At 39.7% G+C, this 25780-nt stretch overlaps 3 protein-coding genes across 3 annotated transcripts; 1 reads left to right on the forward strand and 2 right to left on the reverse strand.

The window, feature by feature from the left end:
- Window positions 1–3700: 3700 nt before the first annotated feature.
- On the reverse strand, window positions 3701–6701 carry LOC126618749 (uncharacterized). Its single transcript, XM_050286896.1, has 2 exons — window positions 6448–6701; window positions 3701–5847 (listed from the first exon to the last, which is right to left on the reverse strand). Exon 2 carries the CDS (start codon window positions 5808–5810, stop codon window positions 3840–3842), a length of 1971 nt encoding a protein of 656 aa, XP_050142853.1. The 5' UTR covers window positions 5811–5847; window positions 6448–6701; the 3' UTR covers window positions 3701–3839.
- Window positions 6702–10594: 3893 nt separating this feature from the next.
- Window positions 10595–18493, forward strand: LOC126618748 (protein transport protein SEC23). Its single transcript, XM_050286895.1, has 12 exons — window positions 10595–11732; window positions 11847–12020; window positions 12364–12525; window positions 14013–14155; window positions 14820–14895; window positions 15023–15195; window positions 15318–15399; window positions 16090–16167; window positions 16574–16735; window positions 16852–17115; window positions 17204–17308; window positions 17627–18493. The coding sequence occupies exons 1-12, from the start codon at window positions 10977–10979 to the stop codon at window positions 17771–17773; spliced, it is 2322 nt and encodes a 773-aa protein (XP_050142852.1). The 5' UTR covers window positions 10595–10976; the 3' UTR covers window positions 17774–18493.
- A 388-nt stretch (window positions 18494–18881) lies between these two features.
- Window positions 18882–25295, reverse strand: LOC126618745 (protein PUTATIVE RECOMBINATION INITIATION DEFECT 1). The gene is made up of 9 exons (XM_050286893.1): window positions 24760–25295; window positions 23999–24108; window positions 23727–23902; window positions 22813–23124; window positions 21402–22368; window positions 20586–21297; window positions 20230–20507; window positions 19477–20146; window positions 18882–19326 (listed from the first exon to the last, which is right to left on the reverse strand). Exons 1-9 carry the CDS (start codon window positions 25243–25245, stop codon window positions 19084–19086), a joined length of 3954 nt encoding a protein of 1317 aa, XP_050142850.1. The 5' UTR covers window positions 25246–25295; the 3' UTR covers window positions 18882–19083.
- Between the last annotated feature and the right edge of the window lie 485 nt (window positions 25296–25780).

Below are 25780 nucleotides of genomic sequence, written 5' to 3' on the forward strand. Positions count from 1 at the left end.
TGCTTCAAGTTCATTAGCTATGTCAGTATGATCTGCAGTACCTTGAACTAAAGGACACCTTTAATGCAGTAGCCTTAGCCTTAGCCTTAGCCTTCTGTTTATGCTCCTATTCTCTACAACCAACAACCACAAAAAATTGCAATTCAGCATCAACCCCACACAATACAAAACATTCACATTGTAATATCATGATTATAAACCAAGTACATACACACACACTCATGGACAAATGTGCAAAATACACATACATACTCACACTCACACTCACACTAACACACACACGGACATACACACTCTCACACACTGACAAAGACTCACACACACCCTGCATACATACATACACACACACACACTGCACACACACACACTGCATACACACTCACACACACATTGCACACACACACACACTGCATACACACACACTGCACACACACACACACTGCGCACACACACACACTGCATACACACTTACACACACACTGCACACACACACACACTGCATACATACACACACACATTGCATACATACACACTGCATACATACTGTGTTTTTATACTGTGTTTTTATACTCACACACACACACACACTCACTGCATACACACACACTGCACACACACTCACACTCACACACACTCACACTTACACTCACACTCACTCACACTCACACTCACACATACACACACACTGCACACATACTGCATACATACATACACACACACACTGCATACACACACACACTGCACACACACTCACACTCACACACATTCACACTCACCCACAAACACAGTCACACACACACACACGGGGACAGAATGCAACACACTAACACACACACACTGCATACACACACACTGCACACACACTCACACTCACACTTACTCACACTCACACATACACACACACTGCACACATACTGCATACATACACACACACACACACTGCACACACACTCACACTCACACACACTCACACTCACATTTACACTCACACTCACCCACAAACACAGTCACACACACACACGGGGACAGAATGCAACACACTAACACACACACACTGCATACACACACACACTGCACACACACTCACACTCACACTCACTCACACTCACACTCACTCACACTCACACATACACACACACTGCACACATACTGCATACATACACACACACACACTGCATACACACACACACACTGCACACACACTCACACTCACACACACTCACACTCACACTTACACTCACACTCACACACTGCACACAGTCACACACACACACACGGGGACAGAGTGCAACACACTCTTACCCTCACACACACACACACACACATTGCATACATACTCACACACTGCATACATACACACACACACTGCACACAGTCACACACACACACACGGGGACAGAGTGCAACACACTCTTACCCTCACACACACACACTCTGTTTTTATACTCACACACACACACACTGCATACATACTCACACACACACTGCACACACACATACACACTGCACACACACACACTGCACACACACACATTGCATACATACTGCATACATACACACACACACACTGCACACACACACACACTGCATACATACACACACACTGCACACACACACACTGCATACATACTGCATACATACACACACACACTACACACACACACACTGCATACACACACACACACACTGCACACACACACACTGCATACATACTACACTGCACACACACACACTGCATACATACTGCATACATACACACACACACACACTGCATACACACTCACACACAGACTGCATACACACTCACACACACACTGCATACATACTGCATACATACACACACACACACTGCATACACACACACACACTGCATACACACTCACACACACACTGCATACACACTTACACACACACTGCACACACACACACACACTGCATACATACTGCATACATACACACACACACACTGCATACACACTCACACACATACTGCACACACACACACACACTGCACACACACACACACTGCATACACACACACACTGCACACACTCTCACACTCACACACACTCACACTCACACTCACACTTACACTCACAACACTTACACTCACACTTACACTCACACTCACACACAAACACACACACACACACTGCACACTTACACTTACACTCACACTCACACTCACACACACATTTTACACACACAACTCACACACACATATTTTACACACACAGGTTACACACACAACTCACACACATACACACAAACACAGATTACACACACACACACGGACATATTACACACACATTTTACACACACAACTCACACACAGGTTACACACACAACTCACACACACACACTGCAAATAACACAGGTTACACACACACACACACGGATAGATTACACTCACATTTTACACACACAACTCACACACACACAGAGATATTACACAGGTTACACACATATTACACACACACACACACACAAACACACTCACACACACACAAACACACAGACAAATTACACACGGTACACACAAACACACACACAGAGAGCACACACCTAAGACTAATCTCAATTTCATCTTATGAAAACCCCAAATTCTAATCTCAATTTCACCTAAATATCAAAACCCTAATTTGTTCAATTGCAAATCCACTTGTATATTATGAATTTCGCAAACCCAAAACAACAAAATCAAATAAACCTCAGTTAATATCACAAACAAATCCACACAAATCGACGAAAAAAATCCAAGATTCGAAGCTTACCAACTTGAGGCAGATGACAGCGACCAGATGCAAGGACGACGATGAGCGTGAGGACGATGTCGGAGCACGGCAAGGACGACGACGAAGGCAGACGCAGAGATGAGGACGATGTGGGATGTGAGATGTGGGAAGACGCAGTTTCTCTGGCTTACGAGTCCGCCCGAAATTGGGATCCCTCGTGAAGAACGGCTAAGCCCCCCCTTAGTCCTAGCGAATCCCACCTAAGCTCATTAAATCTAATCCCGGTGCCCACCAAACACTGGACTATAGTCTAGTCCAGTCCAGTCCCAGCGAATCCTGTCAAACAAACGTGCCCTAAATGTAGGTGACAATGGGACAAAAAAATGGGAGGATGAAGTTGGAGAGGAGGGGAAGAAGGGGAGAGGGTTCGCGCCCCAATGCAAGTTGGGTTTTTATTTTTATTTTTTTTTATTATCTTTTTTATTAGTCTTTTGTCCTTATTATTAAAATAAAATTAGTAAATGATTTTTTTATTAAAATGCAAAGATTTGAAATCATTTTCATTAATTTTCCTAATAAAAATTAATCTAATTGACACATAAAATATATGAACTCCGAATAATATTCTGCAAATTTCCGAGGAGACTCCAATTCCAAAGGTTCCGAAAAATAAAAAAAATTCCGAATTTGAAAATTGCGATCCGATCTTATGATTCGTCGAAAATCCACCTCCATGCCTGTCTGTGTTTTACTCTATCCAAGGAAGTAGGACATAGGTTCAAACCTCAGATTTAGTCTCATTTGGGTCTAGGATTGTATCGGAACCCGCTATATTCAAGTTCGACATTTCTTTTTTCAACATACCTTACCTTGATTATAGCGGGTTATACATTCCAATTCAATCTTAGACCGCAGCGTTTTTTTATCTCTCTGCCAAAACGCAAAAAACTATCAAAAGAAGAAAGTACCAAGCAAAAGACTCAGGGATGCTTTTCTACTGAAAGGTTATCCACCAACAAGGAACACTGTAGCATCAACAGCAACATCAAATCCACGCACAATTTTTCGTCTTCTTTTTTAATTTTATTCATTGAAATACTTTGCTCACCTAGGGGAAGAAGAAACAAACTGTCTGGGTAAACTAAAAAGATCCTCTCCTTCGAATGGCGAAGTCCACTCTCGGGATGCCGCAGCTGATGCTTCACCATTAGCAGCTCCATCCTGCAGTCCCACAAACGAGATGCCGTTCATGTTAGAGGAAGCCGCTCTCATTCCAGGCTGTGCACCCATACCGGTAGGCTTTGGATCATAAAAGTTGGGATTGCTCTTCATGATGGAAGGCAGTCCTGTCCACAGCCCATTGGGCCTTGGCGCAGACAGACCTCTATCCAAACTCCAGTCAATGTTGGTGTAATCTATCTGTCCAGATGAGCCGCCACCTGCGTTCCAGTCTGCCGGAGAAGCTGCCCCTGATGAGCCAACTGAACTCAACCCTGAGAAAAGTCCAAGGGAGGAAGCAGCAGCAAGTGTCGGAGATGCACCTGCCCTACTCCATAGATTATTCCCTCGGCTTGTTCCAGGGGATTCAGCTGGGCTGCTTCCAGGAACAAAATGCTGCTGCTGTTGCTGTTGATACTGAAACTGGTGGTACATCTGATTTGAACTCAAATTACTAGGGCTTGGACTTCTATTGCTAGGCATGTGGGGCATATAACCACTGGCCCTCATAATCTCAACACTAGTAGAAGGATACCAATTGGCAGCAGATCCAGGAGGCGATGAGCTCATACTGGTGGCAGGGACCTGCTTTATATTGACAGATTGAGGGCGCTGCATCATAATAACCGGTTCCCTTACTGTTCCAGGCTGAAGGTTCTTCGACTCACCCCCTACAGCTACATAACGAGTTTCTGTCTTGACTGGTGGAGTTAAGAGCTGCAAAGGTGATGCCAAAGAATAGGAAACTGAAGGATTCGATCCCGAATTTGTCAACCTTCTCTCAGCCAGAACTGGTGTCGGTTGGGGTTTCGCCCACTCCAACTTTGGCTGTCCTCTCTTCAGAGGCTGCAGAGTTTTGCCTGCAGATTCTAAAGATCCTCCAACTGCAGCTGCTTGTTTTGTGTAATTAAAGTCCTTGTCATCCCTTCTTTGTTGTATAGTTGGAGGAGGATTGGGTTTTGTTTGTGGCCTCAAGTTATGGCTAACAGCAACAGGAAGCTTGCCATTAGAACCAGTTGGAGGATCACCAGTTTCTTCAGGCTTCAGTGATACAGAGGGTGATTCTTGCTTTGATGCTCTTAAGCTTTCAGCAGCCTTCTGAAGATCACCCTCACAGGCTACAATAGCTCTTTCAACCTCCTGCTTTGAGCACTTGAACTGTGTTTCCAAATCAGCAATCCGCTCAAGTTCTTCTGATATGTCAATTTTCAAATTACCCCCACCAAAGTTTTGATCCCTTGGTTTATCTGTATCTTCACCACCTTCAAAAAGCCATGCTACTGATTCCTCTACTCGGCCTTCATTCAGTATGAGAGCCATGGTTGCCCGTTCTTGTGAAAACCCCATTGACACAAGCTGTTGAGCAAGTGCCTCAAGCTTTCTTGACATGAGATAACCACTGCATCGTTCATGCAACTCCTGAGCTCGCCGCTCTTTCTGTCGCTGATGCTTCCTCTCATTCTTCTGACGGATTTTCTCTCGCTTGTCATTGTCAGCTCCTGGCACTGCTTCCTGCTTGGTAGGAGGATTAGATGTCTTATCTTTATGGTCTTCCGACTCACCCGACCAGCTACCATTATTGGAAACAGAATCATACTCCACTCCGGTAGCAACAGAGCCCCCAGAATGGTCATCTGTTTCATCTATGTTGCGGAAACGACCATTGCTGTGAAGAGGCGACACAGAAGATGTTGGTGATAATTCAAGGGCATGGAATGTTCCTAAAAGTGGATTGTATGCACTAGCTGGGATCCCACTACCTGCATTAGCAGGCCCCGTCGAAGGCTTTATAGGTGTCTGGGTTTCTTTGCCAGCCTTCTTGTCCTTAGACTTAGATCTGGATGATGCTGGAGACATCTCCTCGAAACTTGAAAGCAAGCAAGCACAGCAATTCCTGCAGCGTTTCAGATATAGGATTCATGCGTTCAGTACAAACAAAATTGTATCCCGCCACATGTTGTTTCTAACAAATTGTTCTACGAAAGTAGCATTTTGATACGAAACCAAAATAACCCATCACACATAAATAATCAAAGAATTGCAAACTTGAGTTCCAGTTACACTTTCTCAAACATTTAAGCAAACTTCCTACCAAACCCACATTTTCTTTGCAAAATTCAAGAACATTAATAAATTGGGTGCGAGAACCGATTCAAACCAATCAAATCCGCGGTCAATTTGAATTGGCACAGAACAAATCATGAATTAAACGGTTCAAATCTTAAATAAAATCCGACCCAAAACACCCAACTAGTCAAATTTCCATTTCTCGAACCAAACAATTGCAAAACCAAATCAGAGAATACCCCAGGCAATTCAATCACAACATCAATTGAAACAAAAACAAGAATTGGAATTCGTAAAAGCGGAATTCAATACAAATGTAACAAAAAACAAGAATTGCAATTCGTAAACAAGAAATTGAACAACAACAAACGACGGCAATTGAAGAACCAAAAGGAGAGGGCAGTGGGAATCGATTTGAAGAGCGTACCTCTCTGCGTTAGGTGATCGCCGTCGATCTCAAGAGGCGGTGCAAATCGGGTTTCTGGGTTGGAATGCAAGAATCTGACGCAATTGTGTTCAACGATTAAGGCGAATCAGAGGCCCAGATGGAGGGAGGGGGAGAGAGAGAGAGAGAGAGGGCGCAGCGGTTTGGGCGATGAGTTGGGGGCTTAGGGTTCGGAATTTTAATTTTTAATTTTAAATGTTTTTCGATTTTCTGGTTTTTTGGGTCAATAGAAAATAGTTAGGGTTAAAAGGATCGGGAGACTTTTAAACTTTGGGGGAATGATTTGGTGCTTGGGTGCCACAGCGACAACCACAGCCACCACACCCGTTTCGGAGATTTTTTTTTAAAAATTTTATTTTCCATTTTAAATAACGAACTATTTGGTAGTTTTATTTTTATTTTGTTACAACAAACTTTTGAGTATTTTTTACCCAAACAACTTTTTTCTGCAGATATTATTTAGCCGGATCTTCCCAAAAATAAACAAAACTAGAATCACATTTATATTTTAATTATATTGGATTAATTACTTAGGCCAATTGGACATGTTTTAATTAAATATGTTTGAGCTTTATCTACACTATTATTAAGAGAAGACTATTATTAAGAGAAGAGCCCTTGTCAATTTTTTTCGCCAGCTTTTTTTAATTTTGCTCTCACTTTTGAATACACAATATAAGGAGGCAAAATAGTAATTTTGTACCTTTTGACAAAATGACAACCATATCTCTATTTTTCCTATTTTACCCTCTCTTTTTTTTGAGATAATGACAATCATATTTTTCCAATTTTACTCACTTTTGATGCACAATATTTACATAAAGAGGACAAAACAGTAATTATGTAATATTAAAAAAAAATATGCACTTATTAAGAAAAATTGTTCACACACACACATAAAGTGTGTGCTCTTTGCTAGTTTAATTAAAAGGATCTGAGGGCAAATGAAGAAGGGCTTGGCGCGGAAGAGGATCCTCTCATGAGCTCAGGATGGGGATCTTTCTAATTAGTTCATTTGGGCCGTTCAAATTTAATACAACTACTCCAAACAGGGGGCCGTCTAAAAATTATAATAATTGCAACCGTTGGATTAAGTTTGAACGACCCATATGGGCTGGTCAGAAGGATCCCCCTCCTGAGCTCAAGAGGATCCTCTTCGGGATAAAGCCCATGGCGTCAGAACCTTAGTGAATAAGAGAAAGAGTGCAAGAATGCAAGCACAAGGATGATCTTACAAAGTGATGATCATGTGGCTAAGGACATATGTGAGTGATCTCTTTGCTGTCCTTCTTTGTTGTTTTATCGTTCGCAACCAACTGATACATAATTAGGATAACATGTTGTCCGTTATTTATTATTTTTCTGTTGCGTATTTAATTATTCGAATTAAATATCTAAATAATATGCCCACAAAGCCAACATAGTGTGCACCCCCACCGCTTTATGGCCTAGGTGGTTATTATATTTTTTTGACGTAAGACAGTATTAGCATATAGTGATGGTCTTCTTAACATTACTCATTTTTCAGAATTTGTATTATAAAAAATTGTGCCTAGTACTTAATTGTGTCTCCAAGAAAACGTCAGAAGTACAATGAGGATTGTTTAGACAAAAAAAAAGGTGGTTTTCTAGTACCTAAAGAGATGCCAAAATCCTGCATGGATTGACATTCTCCATTTGTTGCTGCCAATTTTAAATGCAATGTCAAAATACTTGTCCATTTTGCTGCCAAATTTAAATGCAGTGTCAAAATATTTGTCTCATTTTAATCTCACCCATAAATCTCTCGTATTAGGGGTGGAGGTTAGTTTTTTTGGTTGCTTATTGGTTTAATTGGGGGCTGGCCTACGTTGTGGTAGGTGATTGAGCCCATCGATGACCTTTGGGTGTTTGATTCTTGAGCCTATGTGGATAGATTTTTCTCAATGCTGCATTAAGAAGTCTCGACAGTAATCGTAAACGACTCTTGATCATTCCATTCCTTTTGCAAGAAGATGTCTTTCTTTGTTTATCTTGCATCGGTTTAAAGCAATTGGGTTGAGAGAAGTCTCATATTGATCGATATCTTTGGTGAGAATGTCGTTCCTCATTAAGAACGTCCATGTTAAAGACATGTGAACTCTTGCGTTAATGAGTACTCATGTGGTGATCCACAGTCACAGGGTGCGATAAGCTCATAAGATTGAGTATGTCTAGCCTTATGGAGCATCTTGAAGAGCTTCTCATATTGTTCTGGATGATCTCATTTTTTATTGCTATCTTGTTGTTATGAGCCTTTAGCTCTTCGACCTTGGCCTAGAAGGCAAACTTCTTTCTTTCCTTCCTTCGCTGCCTCACACTAAGCACGAGATGGGTGTCGTTCTACAAGGTGTGGCTTCCTTCGTTATCCACGTTGGAGAGAGATGCCTTATCAAAAGAAAGTATACGAACAACAAAAATCATCTTGACGAATTGGTGGGAGTAGGAATAAGGAATAAGTGTCATTCCCACAAACGACGCCAAATGTTGATGCACAAAATCAACGAGACTTTGAAACAACGTAAAGTGTTAAGTTTGCAACATTCACTCAACTGCTATGGTCACCTAGTGATGATAGTATGTAAGGAGATAAAGATAGGGAAGCAACACACAATATGTACGTGGTTCACCCTTAGTTTGGCTACGTCCATGAAGGAGTACTCATTAATAATGAAGGGTTTACACAAATACATAGGTTCAAGCATAATCATCATTAGTGGGTTCTAATGGCGAGTTTAAATACAATAATGAAATTATGAATTAATGGTATGAGCATGGTCTTCTTTTATAGTTGAGGAGAGTCTCCGACTTTCGTCCACAGTTGATGTAGGACTCCATGAGTTTTATTTTGATGTTGACATATGTCGCGTTGTAATTGATAAATTATTTTTTAGCAGGATTTTGGAATAACTAATGAGCTTACAAGTGCTATATGTACTTATCTTCATTTGAAGAAGGTTGAAGGCTAATGCTTACAAGGTTGATAAACTACATAGGTTTGAATCTTTTGTCCATTGGGAAACTCCTCATCCGGATTAGTTTAAGCTTAATGTTGGTGGTTGTAAGAAGGGAAGTAACAATTCTATTGGAGTAGGTGGCGTTTTTAGAAATTCTGATGATAAATGGATTTATGAGTTTTGCGCCAATTTGGCTCCATGTGGGATTCTTAGTGTTGAGCTATGAGGCTTTTACTTGGGCTTACAATTAGAATGAAGATTATGGATTAATAAATTACTTGTGGAATGAGACTTTGTAGTCACTTCATTTGGTGTTGCAAGCATCGTGCAATAATCATCATTTAGGTTCCCTTGTTTTGACATGCCTAGAATTTCTTTCAAGATCTTGTCAATGCGAACTTCAGCATGGTTGCAGAGAATTTTTTTTTTTTTTTGTGGCAAACAGTAACTATGGTCTTAATTTAGATTTAGGTAATTTTTCTTTTGACACTCCTTCTTATTCAGTTAGTTTTATTTGTAAAGATCAATTTGTGTTGTTTGGTCTAAATTTATTATTGAGTAGGTTTGTTTGGGTTCTTATTCCATTTTTTTTTCAACCAAAAAAAAAATCCACATATTTCTTTATTTTTTCAATTACTAATTATTTTATCATTAAATTTAAGAGAAAATTATAATAATGGACCCTCAATTTTAGAGAAAATTATAATAATGCTCACTCAACTAAAAATTCATGATTATTGGTCTCTTAACTCATCAAAACGTGCAGTTATGGTCATTTTCGTCAACTCTGTAAAAACTTATGTCAAAATGAGTCACGTGTCATGCACATGAGATTAGAATCAAGGGGCAAACGTGGAAAAGTAAATGACAAAATTATAGAAATTGTCAACTTTTGCCTAATTGGAGAAATGTTATACCAACTTTAACCCAATTGTGACAATGATTCTTTTAGCATGTCTCGTTTTGACATAAGTTCTAAAACAGTTGATGAAAATAACCATAACTGCACATTTTGATGAATCAAATGATCAATAATTATAAATTTTTAGTTAAAAAACCATTGCTGATGTAAAATTAAAAAACCAATACTCTTTCATCTAAATTTTAACCCACTTAATTTTATAAGTATACACAAAAACATTTAAATTTGACATCTGTTCGGAATAGAAAATGAATAACGGCAGCCACGCCCATACACACATACAATTTCGTATCATTCCTTGATTCAGATCATCCTCTCTCTCTCTCTCTCGATCGAACAGCCCCCTAAAACGCATCTCTTTAAACCCCATAACACATCCAGTTTCTCGACATCTCAGAGAGCCCCTCTCTCTCTCTGACCTCTGCGAATTGCGGTGACCCCTTTTCTCTCTCCTTTCTCGAGGGGTCGTCGCCTCCTCTCTTCACTCTCCTCCTCTCTCCCCAGAAAAAGGATAAAATTTTGAAAGAAAAAGAACCCAGAAAAAAGGCTTCCAATTTCAATCCGATCAAACCCCAAAACCCCAATTCGCATTCAGGGAGCTGAGAATTTGAAAGATGTCGGAGATGGCGAACACAGACCCGGAAGGGATCGACGGAGTTCGGATGACGTGGAACGTCTGGCCGCGCACCAAGGTGGAGGCCAGCAAGTGCGTGATCCCACTGGCCGCCTGCATCTCCCCGATCCGCTCCCACCCTGACATCCCCACGCTCCCCTACGCGCCGCTCCGCTGCAAGACCTGCTCTGCCGCTCTCAACCCCTTTGCGCGCGTCGACTTCACCGCCAAGATCTGGATCTGCCCCTTCTGCTACCAGCGCAACCACTTCCCGCCTCACTACGCCGCGATCTCCGAGACCAACCTCCCCGGTGAGCTATACCCTCAGTACACCACCCTCCAATACGCTTTGCCGACGGATTCCGCTGCCCCTCAATCTCTGCCGTCCCCGGTCTTTCTCTTCGTGCTCGACACGTGTATGATCGAGGAGGAGATGGGATATGTCAAATCGGCGCTCAAAAGGGCAATTGGGTTGCTGCCCGATAATGCGCTTGTTGGGTTCGTTTCTTATGGGACCCAAGTTCAGGTCCATGAATTGGGGTTCTCTGATTTGTCGAAAGTGTATGTCTTTCGGGGGAGTAAGGAGATTTCAAAGGAACAGGTTTTGGAGCAATTGGGTCTCGGCAATTTGGGTCGGAGACCTGGTCCAATTGGTGGCGGAGGGTACCAGCTGAAGGGGGTACAAAATGGGCTTCCCAGTGCTGGTGTGACCCGGTTCTTGTTGCCCGCTTCGGATTGCGAATACACACTGAACACGGTGGGATTTTAAGTGTGATTGATTGGTTTCTGTATTTGTGTGTTGGATTCTAATAAATGGTGTTGTTGATTCTTCGGTTCTGCTAATTGGGTTTGAATTGTTGTGAATTTTCAGTTGTTGGATGAATTGCAAACGGACCAGTGGCCTGTGCCGCAAGGAAGCCGTGCTTCCAGGTGCACAGGAGTGGCTTTGAGTGTTGCTGCCGGGTTACTTGGAGCTTGTGTGCCTGGAACTGGGGCTCGCATTGTAGCTTTGGTTGGCGGTCCATGCACTGAAGGGCCTGGCGCGGTAAAGCTTTAGAATTCTATTTTGTTTTCAATTTGATGTTCAGGAATACATGCAGATATGAATCTAAACGTATATGATAACAAATGTTGACAGGTGTTTTTGGCTGCCTTCAGCTTCAGTTTAGCTTGCTTGCTTTTCTCTGATGATTTAACTTACAAATATTGAGTCTTTCTGGTCTTAAATTACTTCGGAAATTTACAATCGTTGTGCATTACAGTGTATGTAGGCATACTGAAGGGGATGGTTCCATTGGTGCTTATTATCACTTAGTTTTATATACTTCAGTGATGTGATTTATTCAAGTTTTAGACAATAAAGATACTGATTTATAAAAGTTATGCAGATTGTATCGAAAGATTTATCAGACCCAGTACGTTCCCATAAGGATCTGGATAAGGATGCAGCACCATACTTTAAGAAAGCAATCAAATTTTATGAACATCTTGCAAAGCAGCTGGTTAGCCAGGGGCATGTCTTGGACCTGTTTGCATCTGCACTCGATCAGGTCTTTCTTTGTTTCAGCAATTATTCCTGTGGTTCTGGCCTTTTTTTTTCCCAAGCATAAACTTTATCAGCAATTCAGTTATTAGGGCTTATGTTCTTGTTTGTGCATGGTTGAGCTGCATTAGCATCCAGACTGTTAACATAGCATTGTTGACCATCAATCAAATTTCCATTACTGTTGTTCATGGATTGCTTGCGTTTCTCAATCTGTATATCGCTTCTCTGAGGCATTAGGTGAACCATTTGTGATTCGTTGATAGAATCAAATGAGCATTGTATTCAGCTTTGGACAATTCGACAATGCAACTTCACAATCATGTGATCGACTCCAATGCAGTCCTTAATGGCCTTCCTTGGATATTGGTGACTAGATTAAGTTCTTAAAATTTATAGCCGAACAGAAAAATTCCTGGTCAGAATACTGCTTGTTAGACTCACATTTGCTAATTTAGTGGGTTGTAATGCTTTTACTACAGAGGAAAGGTTTAATTGAAAATTGGAAATAGTAAGTTTGAAATGTAAAATGGTTGAATGCCAGGCCATGGCTTCTTCCTTATAGCTGTATGAAATTGCTAACTAAAGTAGAGCACCATTGGTACTATGTATAGGTTGTCCATCAATGGAAACCTAAACAAGAACAAAAGAGTCACAGATGTATACCTTTAGTTTGGGATCCTTTTTAAATTTGTCCGTGAGCTATTAAAGCTGCAAAGGATCAGATGCACTCACGTTTATATCTCAGAATATAATGTCTATTGATTTTTCTTTTCTTATGATAGTTCAGGGTTAAGATAGAAACACCACTTTTCATGCCTCAATTTATGTTTCACTTTTTATTTGACCTCGGCAGATGATCGAGAAAAAAAACAGTATATAATGGTAACTTAAAACTTCAAAGTGTGGGAAGTAAATTTTGAATTATGTTTGTTGAATGGTGAAATAGAAATATTATAATTATTGGAATGATCACCATACTCCTAGTTCCTTTTCTTTTATAGGTTTGGTCATGTAATGTGAGTTCTCAGTGTGTAATTCATGAAATTTGTCTTAGTTCATTGCAGTATACACTCACATAAATATATATATATATATATATATATATTTAACAGTCATTATCGTCTGTTTTAACACTTCTGCTATAGGGTTTTCTGGAAAAATGTTGTTCTAATTCTGATTAGAATTTTTTTTTCGTTTAATTTATTCAATGCATGTTAAAAATAATTCATGTTCTAAGTAGGACAAACTCTAGGTTTTTCAAACATACGGTGAGAATGCAAGGACATTTTTTTGGTGAATCTGTTAATTTTTCTTTTCAAGGAAATTTTGTTTGCTGGAATAAGAACTGTGGATATGTGCCTATGGTTCTGCAACGAATCTTAAGATAGAATTAGTTTGTAAAACTATGTATTCTTCATTTGTTTTTAAGAAATTTATGCACCTGGATTGTATTTTAATTATGCATTGACTTGAGGCAATTCTTTTGTATAGGTTGGGGTTGCAGAAATGAAAGTTGCAATTGAAAGAACTGGTGGGCTTGTTGTTCTGGCAGAAAGTTTTGGTCATTCTGTATTCAAAGACTCTTTCAAGCGTGTTTTTGAAGAAGGGGAACAGTCGCTTGGCCTTTGTTTCAAGTAAGTGTAATAATCATTAAACATATCGATGGTCTTTTTGTTCACACTTCACATTTTGAGTTCATTATAATTAGTTTGGCACTCAACTTTAAAGTTGTATTGCTGACCATGTAGCTGAATTTGACATGTTCTAGTGATGCTCCAAATGTGATTCTTGTAACTTGTTATTTTTGTGATACACCTTGAGCATAGGTATAGGAATGCAGCTATGGCTTGAGAATCATATTCCTTGATTTTTGACCTTTAAGCTTGTAGAAGATGTGTTCAAATGCTAGCAATGATACTAGCTGGGTCTTTTCAGTTTCTTTTTCAATACACACGATTGTTTTTCTTGTCTTTTCCTTTTTCATTTTGTGTTGGTGGAAGAATAAAAGAATATAGTGAGAAGGGGACCCATAAGGTAGTGTATGATTGTTAGCATTATAATATCTGAAGGTGAGTGGCTGCTTGGTATATGTACCAGTGGCCTATTTATCATTGTATGGGATTCCTATTGCTTATACGGTCATATCCCTTAGGTTAGGTATTTGTACTCCCAATGCCTTTTTCATGTGCATTGACATGTTAAAAATTCTTTTCCCTTTTTTACTCTTCTCTATGCTTTGACTTTTATCATTAATAAATTTGTGTTCAAACTCTAATTACATGACATTATTTGTTTCAGTGGTACGCTTGAGATCAACTGTTCTAAGGACATAAAAATTCAAGGGATTATTGGACCTTGCACATCTTTGGAGAAGGTTGGACAATTTGTTGATTTAGAGCTTGTATTTATTTGCTTTTGTGGCATAATGTTTAGAGCCATTGAAATGTATTTGGCTTACATGTGTTTGGGGAGTTTGATGTTAAATTTTCCAAGCCTGGCAGAAAGGACCTGCTGTTGCTGATACTGCTATAGGGGAGGGGAACACAACAGCTTGGAAAATGTGTGGCCTTGACAAGAGTACTTGCTTGACAGTTTTCTTTGATTTGTCATCTAGTGATCAGTCAAATACACCGGGAACTGTAAATCCACAATTGTATCTGCAGTTTCTTACAAGGTATGCTTGAAGATTGTATCACGACCTTCAACGATGAAACATCTTATGGCACCCTTTGGTTAAATTTTTCTTGTTAGTTCTATGTGAAGACTCAATTTTGGGTGCTTTCTTTGAAATTGCAGTTTTCAAAACCCTGAAGGTCAAATGATGCTTCGAGTAACAACAATTACTAGACAATGGATAGATAGTTCAGTTAGCTCAGAGGTTATTTCAGTTTCTTTCATTTTTTTGTCAAAATATTTGTTTAGGTTGTAAAATAGTTTAGCCTTTGCTATAGCTGGTGAAGCTTGGTTCTTTTAAATTCACCTTTTTCCTTGGATATCATAAACACCCTTGTTCTCGTTGCATGATTGTGTTGTGACACATTCACACACATGTACTTCCTTTTATTTAGTAACCGAGCAAGGAAAAACTATTCTGCTTTCTCTTTTCCTTTTTAATATTTTTCTGTTAATCCTTTTATTAAGTCCAAGTAAGAGTTGGATAATGGAGAAAGAATACAAATGTTTGTAAAAAGGTATAATATGGTTTCATCATTGTGCGAAAATTGTGAAATTGGTTGGAGTGTGATGTATGTACAAGTGTGAGTATGCATTTTGAATAAACAGTACTTTTTATTTTGTTCTTAGTTGCCAATGTTTGTTGTATATCACCAAAAAGAAATGTATCATGTTCTAGCACATTGATTGGTTTCCTAAAGTTGTTGAATTGTCATTTTTCTCTTTGCTTGTTAAAGCTGCTATCAAATAGTTGGCCATGTAATAGGAGCCTGAACCTTGTGTGGAATGATATGTTTTCTTCTTAGTTATATTTTCCTATGCTGCCAACTGATTATTAATTACCGAGCTTGATTGAAAGGATATCACTGACGCAGAGGGATCTTTGACTTTACAGGAATTGGTTCAAGGATTTGACCAAGAGACTGCTGCTGTAGTAATGGCAAGAAAAACTTCCTTGAAAATGGAGTCAGAGGTAGTTCACAGCCATTCTCATCTTCCGTTATCTACTTTTTCCAATTTGTTATGTTCATATCTCACAACTTCAGGTTAGAAGGTATCCTAAGGTTAAGGCCTAAATTTGATTGATATCAAATTCTTAACACAATTTATAGGTCTTGCATTCTTAGTACGCCAATTTTTATCTCAGGACTGTTGATATATCAAACTTTTAGTCATTGTTTCTTTAATTTGATTGATAGCAAATTCTTAACAAAATTTATAGGTTTTGCTTTCTTATGAATATCTTAAGCTTTCTCCCTTATATTGTAGATTACTTGTATTTTGTTGGTTCTTCACTGATGATTTTTTTTCTTGAATTATTTTTCTTGTAATTTTCAAGTATAGAATTCTCAAAAAAGGTTTGACGTTGTTTCATATAGGAATCTTTTGATGCTACACGATGGTTGGATCGAGGACTTATTCGCCTCTGTTCGAAATTTGGTGATTATCGAAAAGATGATCCATCATCCTTTACTTTAAATCCCTCTTTCTCATTATTCCCTCAATTTATGTTTAACCTCCGACGCTCGCAATTTGTGCAGGTAACCATGATTGCTCCTCTCCTTTTCATCTCTTTTGTTTTGATATTAATATTGCAAACTATTGCTAACATTTTATCTTTTTTCCTACTTTGGGATCTGAAATGGTTTGTTTGCAGGTTTTCAACAACAGCCCAGATGAAACAGCATATTTTCGCATGTTGTTAAATCGGGAAAATATCAGCAATGCTGCTGTCATGATACAACCATCATTAATATCGTATTCATTTAATTCGCTGCCTCAGCCAGCATTGTTGGATGTGGCATCCATTGCAGCCGACCGTATTCTCTTGTTGGATTCATATTTTAGTATAGTCATTTTCCATGGAATGACAATAGCACAGTGGCGTAACATGGGATACCAGAATCAGCCAGAACACCAGGTATGAATGCTAAGTTTATGATTCCTGGACTGGTGCTGTGCAAATGTTGTTATTGTCTCAACTTACTGTGTACATATTTTGTTTCCAGGCATTTGCACAACTACTGCAAGCTCCCCACGATGATACACAATTGATTGTTCGGGACCGTTTCCCTGTCCCTAGATTGGTGGTGTGCGATCAGCATGGCTCCCAGGTTTTTAACTTTCTTAAAATCTTAGTTTTATTTTCTTGCTTCCCCAGTTGCACTGTTGATAGTTTTCATCTGGGCTCGATTTTAATTTGTTAGAACTTACAATTTAAAAATTATGGTAAACCGTTTGTGTGTAGAGTGCTAGTTTGGTATTTACTTTGTTATTGTTGGTACGAGAGGGCCATGAGTAAAATTTTAATTTTTCATGAGTTAATCTTCGCTAGTGACAATTGTCAACTCTACTGCATTTCATGAGGGCAGATGAACTTATTTGCACTGTATTCTGAACGCCTACTTATTTTCTACTGATATGCTCTGCAGGCAAGGTTCTTGTTAGCAAAGTTGAACCCGTCAGCAACATACAACAATGCGCATGAAATGGCTGCTGGTTCAGATGTTATCTTCACAGATGATGTAAGCCTTCAAGTTTTCTTTGAGCATCTTCAGAGGCTGGCAGTGCAATCTTGAGAGAGCCAGGTAGAATTTCGAATTCTGCAGCTATACTCGATTTTGGTGCGGGGAAACTTGGTTTAGATTTTCAACCTGCTCTCGTCATCCTGTTCCATTCAGTTGCTTTCCTTTATTTCCAATGTGTCTAAAAGCAAGAGGTCCGACCCCCCACATTCATTTAATAAGGGAAAAAAGCTCGCAACATTCTTTGGGGTGCGGGGAAGGTATTTAGTGCTTCCTTTTGTTAGAGTAAGGGACACGAAAGGCGAAATGTGTTTGATATATTTGGAAAGAAAGGTGTGTGACAGGAATTTGACTTAAAGAGCGAGCGTTCCTGCTTCGGTTGCGCAGCCAAGTCAGGAGGATATTTTGTGAGAACTTTCTTTACATTTTCTGCATTCAACGAGGTCAGGAGGTACTTTCTTGTGTGTCTTAATATTTAAGTTATATGCTCTTGTGGGTTCATGAAGCTTAGGCTGTATTTACTTTTATTTTTAACATATATTACGCCCAGAAAAGAAAGTGTTTGGATTCATTCAGGTTGAATTTGAGGGCATCAATGTTACCGGATATCTGCCGTTATATTGACTTCCCAATAGAAATGTCGTAGTTACAACAACAAAGACTTGTTCCACTAAGTGAGGTCGGCTGAAATGTAGTCGTTCATTTGCCAAATTTATGTGCGAACTGTTGAGCTCATTTCGTTTCCTCGATGTGAATTATATTTTGGTTGTTCTTCGTTTTGTTGCCCTTTTTTTGTTCTTCCATGGTGGTAGAACTTGATTCCGTCATCCTTGAATTTAAATATAACGCTCTTCAAGCTTTCCAGGAACAAAAATTCTGTGGTGCTCTGGGTTGCGATTAGGTCTTTGATTTTTGTATTTTTAATCAAAGATCTGACGGTTAAAAATCTCGTAGTATCTCACTCTGGTCGACCATAGAAAATCCTTCCAGGAATAGCAGCGCTACGATGAGCTACCTCAAGCTCTCAGGTTAAGCTGCTTTTTTTAACTTCCAACTTCGCTTTTTGACACAATGCTAGACTTACCATATATTTGTACCGTATTTTAATACCATAAATAATGCTAGGCTTATTGGGTCAATTGACATGAAGAAATTAGACAAATGAGGTACTTCGAAGAATCACTAAAGTGGCTACCATTCAATCTAACAGTAATATGATTTTAGATTCGAGTGATTATTGATCGACATGATCTATGTGAGAAGGCCTAGAGATAGACGGTTAGATCGATGAGAGCCCTACAAGGTACCCCTGAGCTGAAGCTCACCATTTTCGCCAAGATGGATTCAGTACCGAAATAATTTTCTTAGCTTCCGTTCGTTTCTGTTTGAGTTTTAAAGAAAAGCTCTATTTCTTCCAACAATCTCTTATCCCCAACCTGTAATCCTCCTGGATCCCTATCTAGAGTCGACTCGGACGCCATCAAGTCGATGAGAAACTCACAAACTTCTCCCATGTCGTCCAGGACGGTCGCCGCCTTCGCCTTCTTTTTACCCTCTTCTCCACTTTCGCCTCGGCTGTTGCCGCTGTACTTTTGTTTTCTGCACACCTGCAATGTACCAAATAACTGCATTAACTCTCTTTCCACAGCATTTCGGGCTGCTGTTCGAAGTTTCATCTTGTTTCGTGTTCATTCTAAACCAACTGGAAAGAAGTATAATGACTCGAAAAATGCATGAGGAGAGAAAGGAATGGTCACCTGGAGCAACTGATTCACGCTAGCAACTTGTTCCGTCTTAAGGAACTCAGAGTTCAGTAAAGCTCGCAATAAAAGTACAATCTCTGCGCTCAGATTATGAGCTTCGATGTTTTGAATTACTGCAGATATGCAAGAATCGTCAAATACAGACCTCATCCACTCAGGAACCTTCTTCCGTCTTAACAATGTGACTGCGACATAAATTGCAGGCTTGTGAAGATTAATGAACGATTTTGATGCTAAGCTCGGGACGGCTAACGACATTGTCAGCTCTTCCACGATCATCCTGCTCCAGTTATTCTTTGTACTCGCACTTGTCCCTTGCATTCCCGCTGATTCCCACCTCAAGATCATTGATAGGCAGAGGCCACAGTTCATAGCCACTCTGAGGTCAGTGTAGAAAATAAGGCCTTCGAGGACAGCCGTTATAGACATTTGGTGCTTCGTGGTGCATATAATCTCCTTCCCTGTTCTCTTCTGCTGATCGGACAATCTGTTAAACAACTCCAACAGGCAGTATGAAGCAACAAGTTTGACCGAACCAGATCCAAAATGCAATAGTCTGCAGAGGTCGTGGCAGTACATTCCGATAAAGGAAATCGGCTGCACCCTATCTGGGGGATCAAAGAAATGTTTCCAGTCCACAATGCCAGGTAAAACAGTGTGCAAACTGGAGGAAATCAAGAAAAAAAGAAAAGTTAGTTTCGAAAGAAAAATGCAATTCTATGGTTGAATTTAGTAGTAGGAACTGACCTTCTTAAAGAGAAGTAATTTAGTAGAAGCACAAAGATTAAAACTTCTCCAGAGCTCGTCTCCTCATCATGGTCAGCCAATGCCGGTCCCTTTAGACACGCTGCATGAATTACGCTATTGATTGCAGGGACCAGAGAAGTACTGAGAACTATGGCTTTTGAAGGTGCTAGGAGCACTTCGTTGGAAGAATGGTGCAAAACTAAGGAAAGGATGCCTATTACTAAGAGACATTCATGATTCCACGCGTCTGGAGCTCTTGGAGTGACGATATTTATTAACTACGAAAGAAGACAAACTGTCGGATTTAATTCCTATTATGGTAACCCAACAGGTATCAGAAAAATTTAGTTAGTTACCTTCATAGTCACTGCAAGCCAAGATTCTTCATCAGAAAGAGTTCCATGGTGTACAGAGCATAAAGTTTTAAATATTAAAACTAAGGCGGCTCTGGACATCTGTGGTGACTGCATATGAGTTGATTCGCAAAAGAGATTCTGGAGAGCATTTCCGATACCATGCAGGCATAACTGGTCTGAAACAGTTGGAAATATGTCGATGCTAGATGTCATTAGATTCAATACAGAAATTATGTCATGCTCGTGTCCTTTCTCGAGAAGTTGTGTCAATAAGGACACCAAAAGTATTGCTGCATGATTATCTCCTCCGGCAATTAACTCTGCAATTGAATTAACATTTACCATACGACTTTTGTTTCCATGGACTATGATGTCAGAATCATTTGCTACATTCCTTCCACAAAATTTCAGAAGCTGATAAGACAATGGCCCGCTGATTTTCTCTTCTTGGAACAGCCATTTCAATGATATTGGATGAATTCTTGCAGAAGGCAAATCCCATTCAGTTTCACTTAACGTCTCGAACAGGATTCTTTCCGCTTCTGGACTGTGGGGGATTTGATAGTTAACCTTGGCAAGACCCCTATAAAGACCATAAAGATACACAAGCCTCATTACTGTGATTGGATCTGTGGCCCGACCTTGGAGATCACTACTGTTGACCAGAATATATTGCTCCAGAGAAGCTAAAACCAACTTGTCATCTGCAAGTCTGGGGAGCAAAGTATTAAAGATGTGAAGAAAATTAGGTTGCAGTTGTTAAATTTACCGCCAAACGTATAAAAATATAAGACTAGAAATCGAAAGTTCAATTACCTTTCATCATATAAGGAACTGGTGTATAAAATCAACAAGATGGCAGATTGGCAAGAAGATAATTCCAAATTACGGGAGTTCTTTTGCCCAAGTAGAAAGAGCAAATCAATGGGATCAGATGGGAGACATAAAGCAGCATCTCTAATGGGTTGCCCCGCGTCATTTCCCATAAGAACATCTACTAGTGAACTGAGCATAATATATACCCTCTGTTTCATCTTTTCTGTAGGAAATAAGCCAAGGCATCCAAATGACAAACTGAACCATGTGCTTGAAACCAGGCTGTTCGCAAGTTCCGCTGCTTGGTTATCGGAGTCCTGAAGCAGTATCAAATGAAATGTTTCCAGTACTCCAAGGACAGTATCCTCATCCATTTCATTGAAGTTGGTTACAAACCAAGGTAACAAATGTATTGTACATACATTCACAACAAATTGTCGTATTTCCACTTTAGCAGATTCGGTAGAATTTCCTTCCTGACTGTACATATAATAAGCCTCCTTAAGCAGGAACAAGGAATGCAAAAGTTGACATGTATGCTTCTCAGAGGTACTTAGACAAGAAAAAACAGTGTGTTGCATTGCTTCTTCAATCAACGTTTGTAGATTCAAATTCGCATGAGCGGATGGAGTTCTGATGATAGATACAAGCACTGAGCAGGTCAATATAAATGTTTCCTCAACCATTCCCATCTCTCCATCAGAATGCTTTTTAAGCATCTTTGTTAGAGTAGGTACTAGCTCTGCTATATGAGAGGAGGATACCATTCCGGGGCAATCAGAAATGCAGTTCCAAATGAGCTTTAATGTCTGACTTTGAGCTGGATGGAAAGGAACATCGGCCACATAATTTAGTACTGGAACTAAAGTTGCAAACCCGACAAGAAGCCTCTGTTTGAAAGCCTGCTCAGCTTTTGATAAAATATCAAGCACCTGAACACATGATTTGACCAGTGGATCCTTGTATTCTGTTCATCAACAACACTTATAAGCTATTTTCATTTTTATTAAGGAAATGAAGTTTAACTAGGCTTATTAGCTGAAAACTAGTTTGTCAAAGAAGCACTCGATTTTTAAATATATTTAAAATGCACTTTTAGAAACTAAGATGCTTTGGGTTCAAGAAACTGGACTTTCTAAGGGCTGGACAGAATAATATTCATAAATAAATAAGACCATATAAAAGGCTTGAGCTACCTACGCTAAGAACAGTTTAAAACTTCTTAAATTCAGTAATTACTTTTGATCAATGCTGGTTGCCGACTCCTTCCTTAAAAGACAGTTTCTGGTTTCCTGATGGTTGGCAATACTCAAATGGCTACTCTAACATCCCGAAAAACATACAAGCTGACAAGCTCAGCATTTTAAGGACAGTTGTTATGGTTTTATTTGGCATGAAAAAATTTACTAACCGGACAACCTCAGTATCTCAAATACATAATCTGCAATGTTTTCTTCAAGTAGGGCTTGGAGTTCTTTGCCTGAAGTGCCTTCCCAGGACATGTAATGAAATAGTAAATCCAGAGTGCTGATCTGGACTTGGCTGTCTGTTGAAAGAAGTGGGCCCTTGATGGCCTCAGTAAATAAGACATTCATTGGATTCACATCTTTTCCTTGCTCTGCTACTTGCTCAAAGCTATCTCCTTCTGATGAATTCATGCTGTTTGAATCAAGTGCATATGCAGTCCCAAAAAGCCCTCTCTGCGTCAACACTGTCAAGAGTGCTGAACAAGTAATATGGAAAATAGTTAGTTGAGAGAAAACAGGATTGATACCAATGAGGCAATGTGCCTGCAAAGAGTAAACATTCTAAGCTGTATCAGGATGAATACCCCAAAGATTCATACATAACCCAAAAGGTTTATAACTTATACTTGTTACCGCTGCAGGGAGTCAGTTTTAAAGTCAAGTACTGTTTCTGAGAGCTGTAACATGTCTATCGTTTGTTTTAAATAAACTTAACATGCACAGAATCTTGTCATGATACAAACAGATTGATGAACTCATTAACTAGAACTGTTCAACAGTCGTTTGAACCAACAGATTGAACTGTTGAGGAGAAAAATTGTAAGGACCTTCACCTTCGTTGTGAAGATTTGGAATGAGATCAATAAGAAACAACTGTAGTGTAGCTTGGAGAGGACCTTTCCAGGCTTGGTGTCTACATATACCTATGTGCCTAAAAGGAAAACCTAAATTGACAGATAATGTAAAACGAGCTGACTAAAATGCTACTCATATCTTGCTGAACTATGGTTCTGTAAGGGCCAATGGACCCAACTTTTAAGGAACAGAAAGATAAGTAGCAAAGGAGTGGAAAACGGACCTACACAATTCAAGCGGACATCATCACTTTGGGTTTTCATGAGGGCCTCCAGAGACAAGTGCAATAGCTTGGGGCAAAAGGCAAATAAAATATCAGTTCCATCACCATCCTCTGATGCGTATTGCAGAACAGACACTTTGTATAGAACAAACAGGATTTCTCCTCGGATCTCTTCACTGTGTTAAAAGAATAGAGTTCAGAAATTGAGTTATAACGTGGTGAATGCGTTAGAAAAGGGAACATGCTCTCTTCCCGATTTCTATATTTGTTACCTTGGCAATTGAAGACCTGCAACGAGATTGGTAATGAGGCCATATTTGTCCCGAATGTGAGCATAAGGATTAGTCTGCTGGCAGTTTAACAGAACCCCTAAGCAGTGAAGCTGCAGTTAAAGAGTGAGTCATATGGTGTATGGATGCATATCATTATATTTACCAGGCACCTCATTGTGGACTCAACTATGATAAACGAGGGAAACCAAGTAGCCAAAATACATGAGAGATAAATCCACTAGTCATATTTCAAGGAAACACTAACTAATCCCCCATTTGAATTAGAAACACTAACTAATCTGTTAGGATTAATGAAATACATTTGGGTTAAGTGTCTTTGTTTGTAGTGCATTTGCAGTGATTTAGTGGTAGTTTTGTCGTGCTTAGTAGTTCATTTGTAGTGTCCGTGTAGTGCATTTGTAACGGTTCAGTCTAAAGTTCCTTCGTACTTCAAAGTTCCCGTCGTAACTTAGAACAAAGGAAAAATAAGGCAAATTTCTGGAATCTAACAAATCTAATTGAGTTCAATTTCACAAAACCGAAAAGTTCTAGCATTACCGAAAATTCTATCCAAATCTCGAAAGTAATTTGTAAGTTCCCACTAAAACAAACGAACAGAATAAATTTTGTATGCTGTTGGATTGGACAGTTTTCCTTTACTTTCTCAGCAACCAAACAGTAAATAAAGCATTAAAAGAGGTACATTTGAGTTAATTATAAAATCTAAAGAGATAATTTGATCGATCGGACGATGGAAATACCGTATAAACCTGACGGCGACTCCAGGCGAGGGAACCGGAAGAGAGGCGATCGGAAACCCTAGCGACGAAGTCAGCAGAAAGCGAGGCGCCGGCCAAATCGCAGAGAGCGGAAACGAGACGGACGACTTGTCGTGCGATGGGGTCGTCGTCGAAGGAGGAGAGAGCGTGAACGAGAGGCGAGACGAGGAAGTGAGAGTGGAAGGTGAGGAGAGATCGGAGGAAAGGGGGGTCGGAGATGGCCTGAGAGAGCTGAGAGAGGGCGTAGGACACGTGGACGGTGGGAGATTGGGGGTTGGAGATGAGGTTGGAGAAGCAGAGCAAGCAGATTGAGCCACCTTGCTTGGTTTGGAGGATGAGCGTGGATCTGTGGCCCTGCGAGCATGCAGTCGGTGACGGCGGCGACACCGCTGAATTGGAAACTTCATCTTCTTCTTCTTCATCGTAGTAGTGTTGAATCTGCTGTGACTGTGAGTCGTCGAAGTACATTTTGGCGAACAGTGTTTGAATTTTGGCGCCAAGAGAAAACAGAGGAATGAGGAGTGGGTGGGAATATGGCAAAATGGCCGCTCTAATTTCATATTTTACTTTATTTTCTACAATTTCACATTTTATTTTTCTCAATTGTTTTTTTTTAATTTTTAAATTTACTATTATTAAGAGGAGAGGAAAAGTTCGCAGCTATTACATTAATTTTTGGGATGGGTGAGTTTCAAACCTTTAATTGCAAAGTGTCGGCTGAGTCCAGCAGATGCGCTTGTGGCAGGTCAATTTTGGCCAAAAAGTTCAGGATTTGTGGTTGTATCTAGATGTGATTCTTTAACCTGCAACAAATCCTTTTTTTAATGTGGGCATCGCTCTTTCCTTTGACTTGACTTTTGTTGACGTAGGTACAGATAGGAACTCAACACTATATCCACTAAGATATTAGACCACATAAAAAAATTGGTCATAATTTTGTCAATTAACAATCTTCCATGAGATTGAATAGTTCAAATGAATTGGATTGCAAATAAAATAATCT

Source organism: Malus sylvestris, chromosome 4, assembly GCF_916048215.2.
Source record: "Malus sylvestris chromosome 4, drMalSylv7.2, whole genome shotgun sequence".
Classification (NCBI taxonomy): Eukaryota; Viridiplantae; Streptophyta; class Magnoliopsida; order Rosales; family Rosaceae; genus Malus; species Malus sylvestris.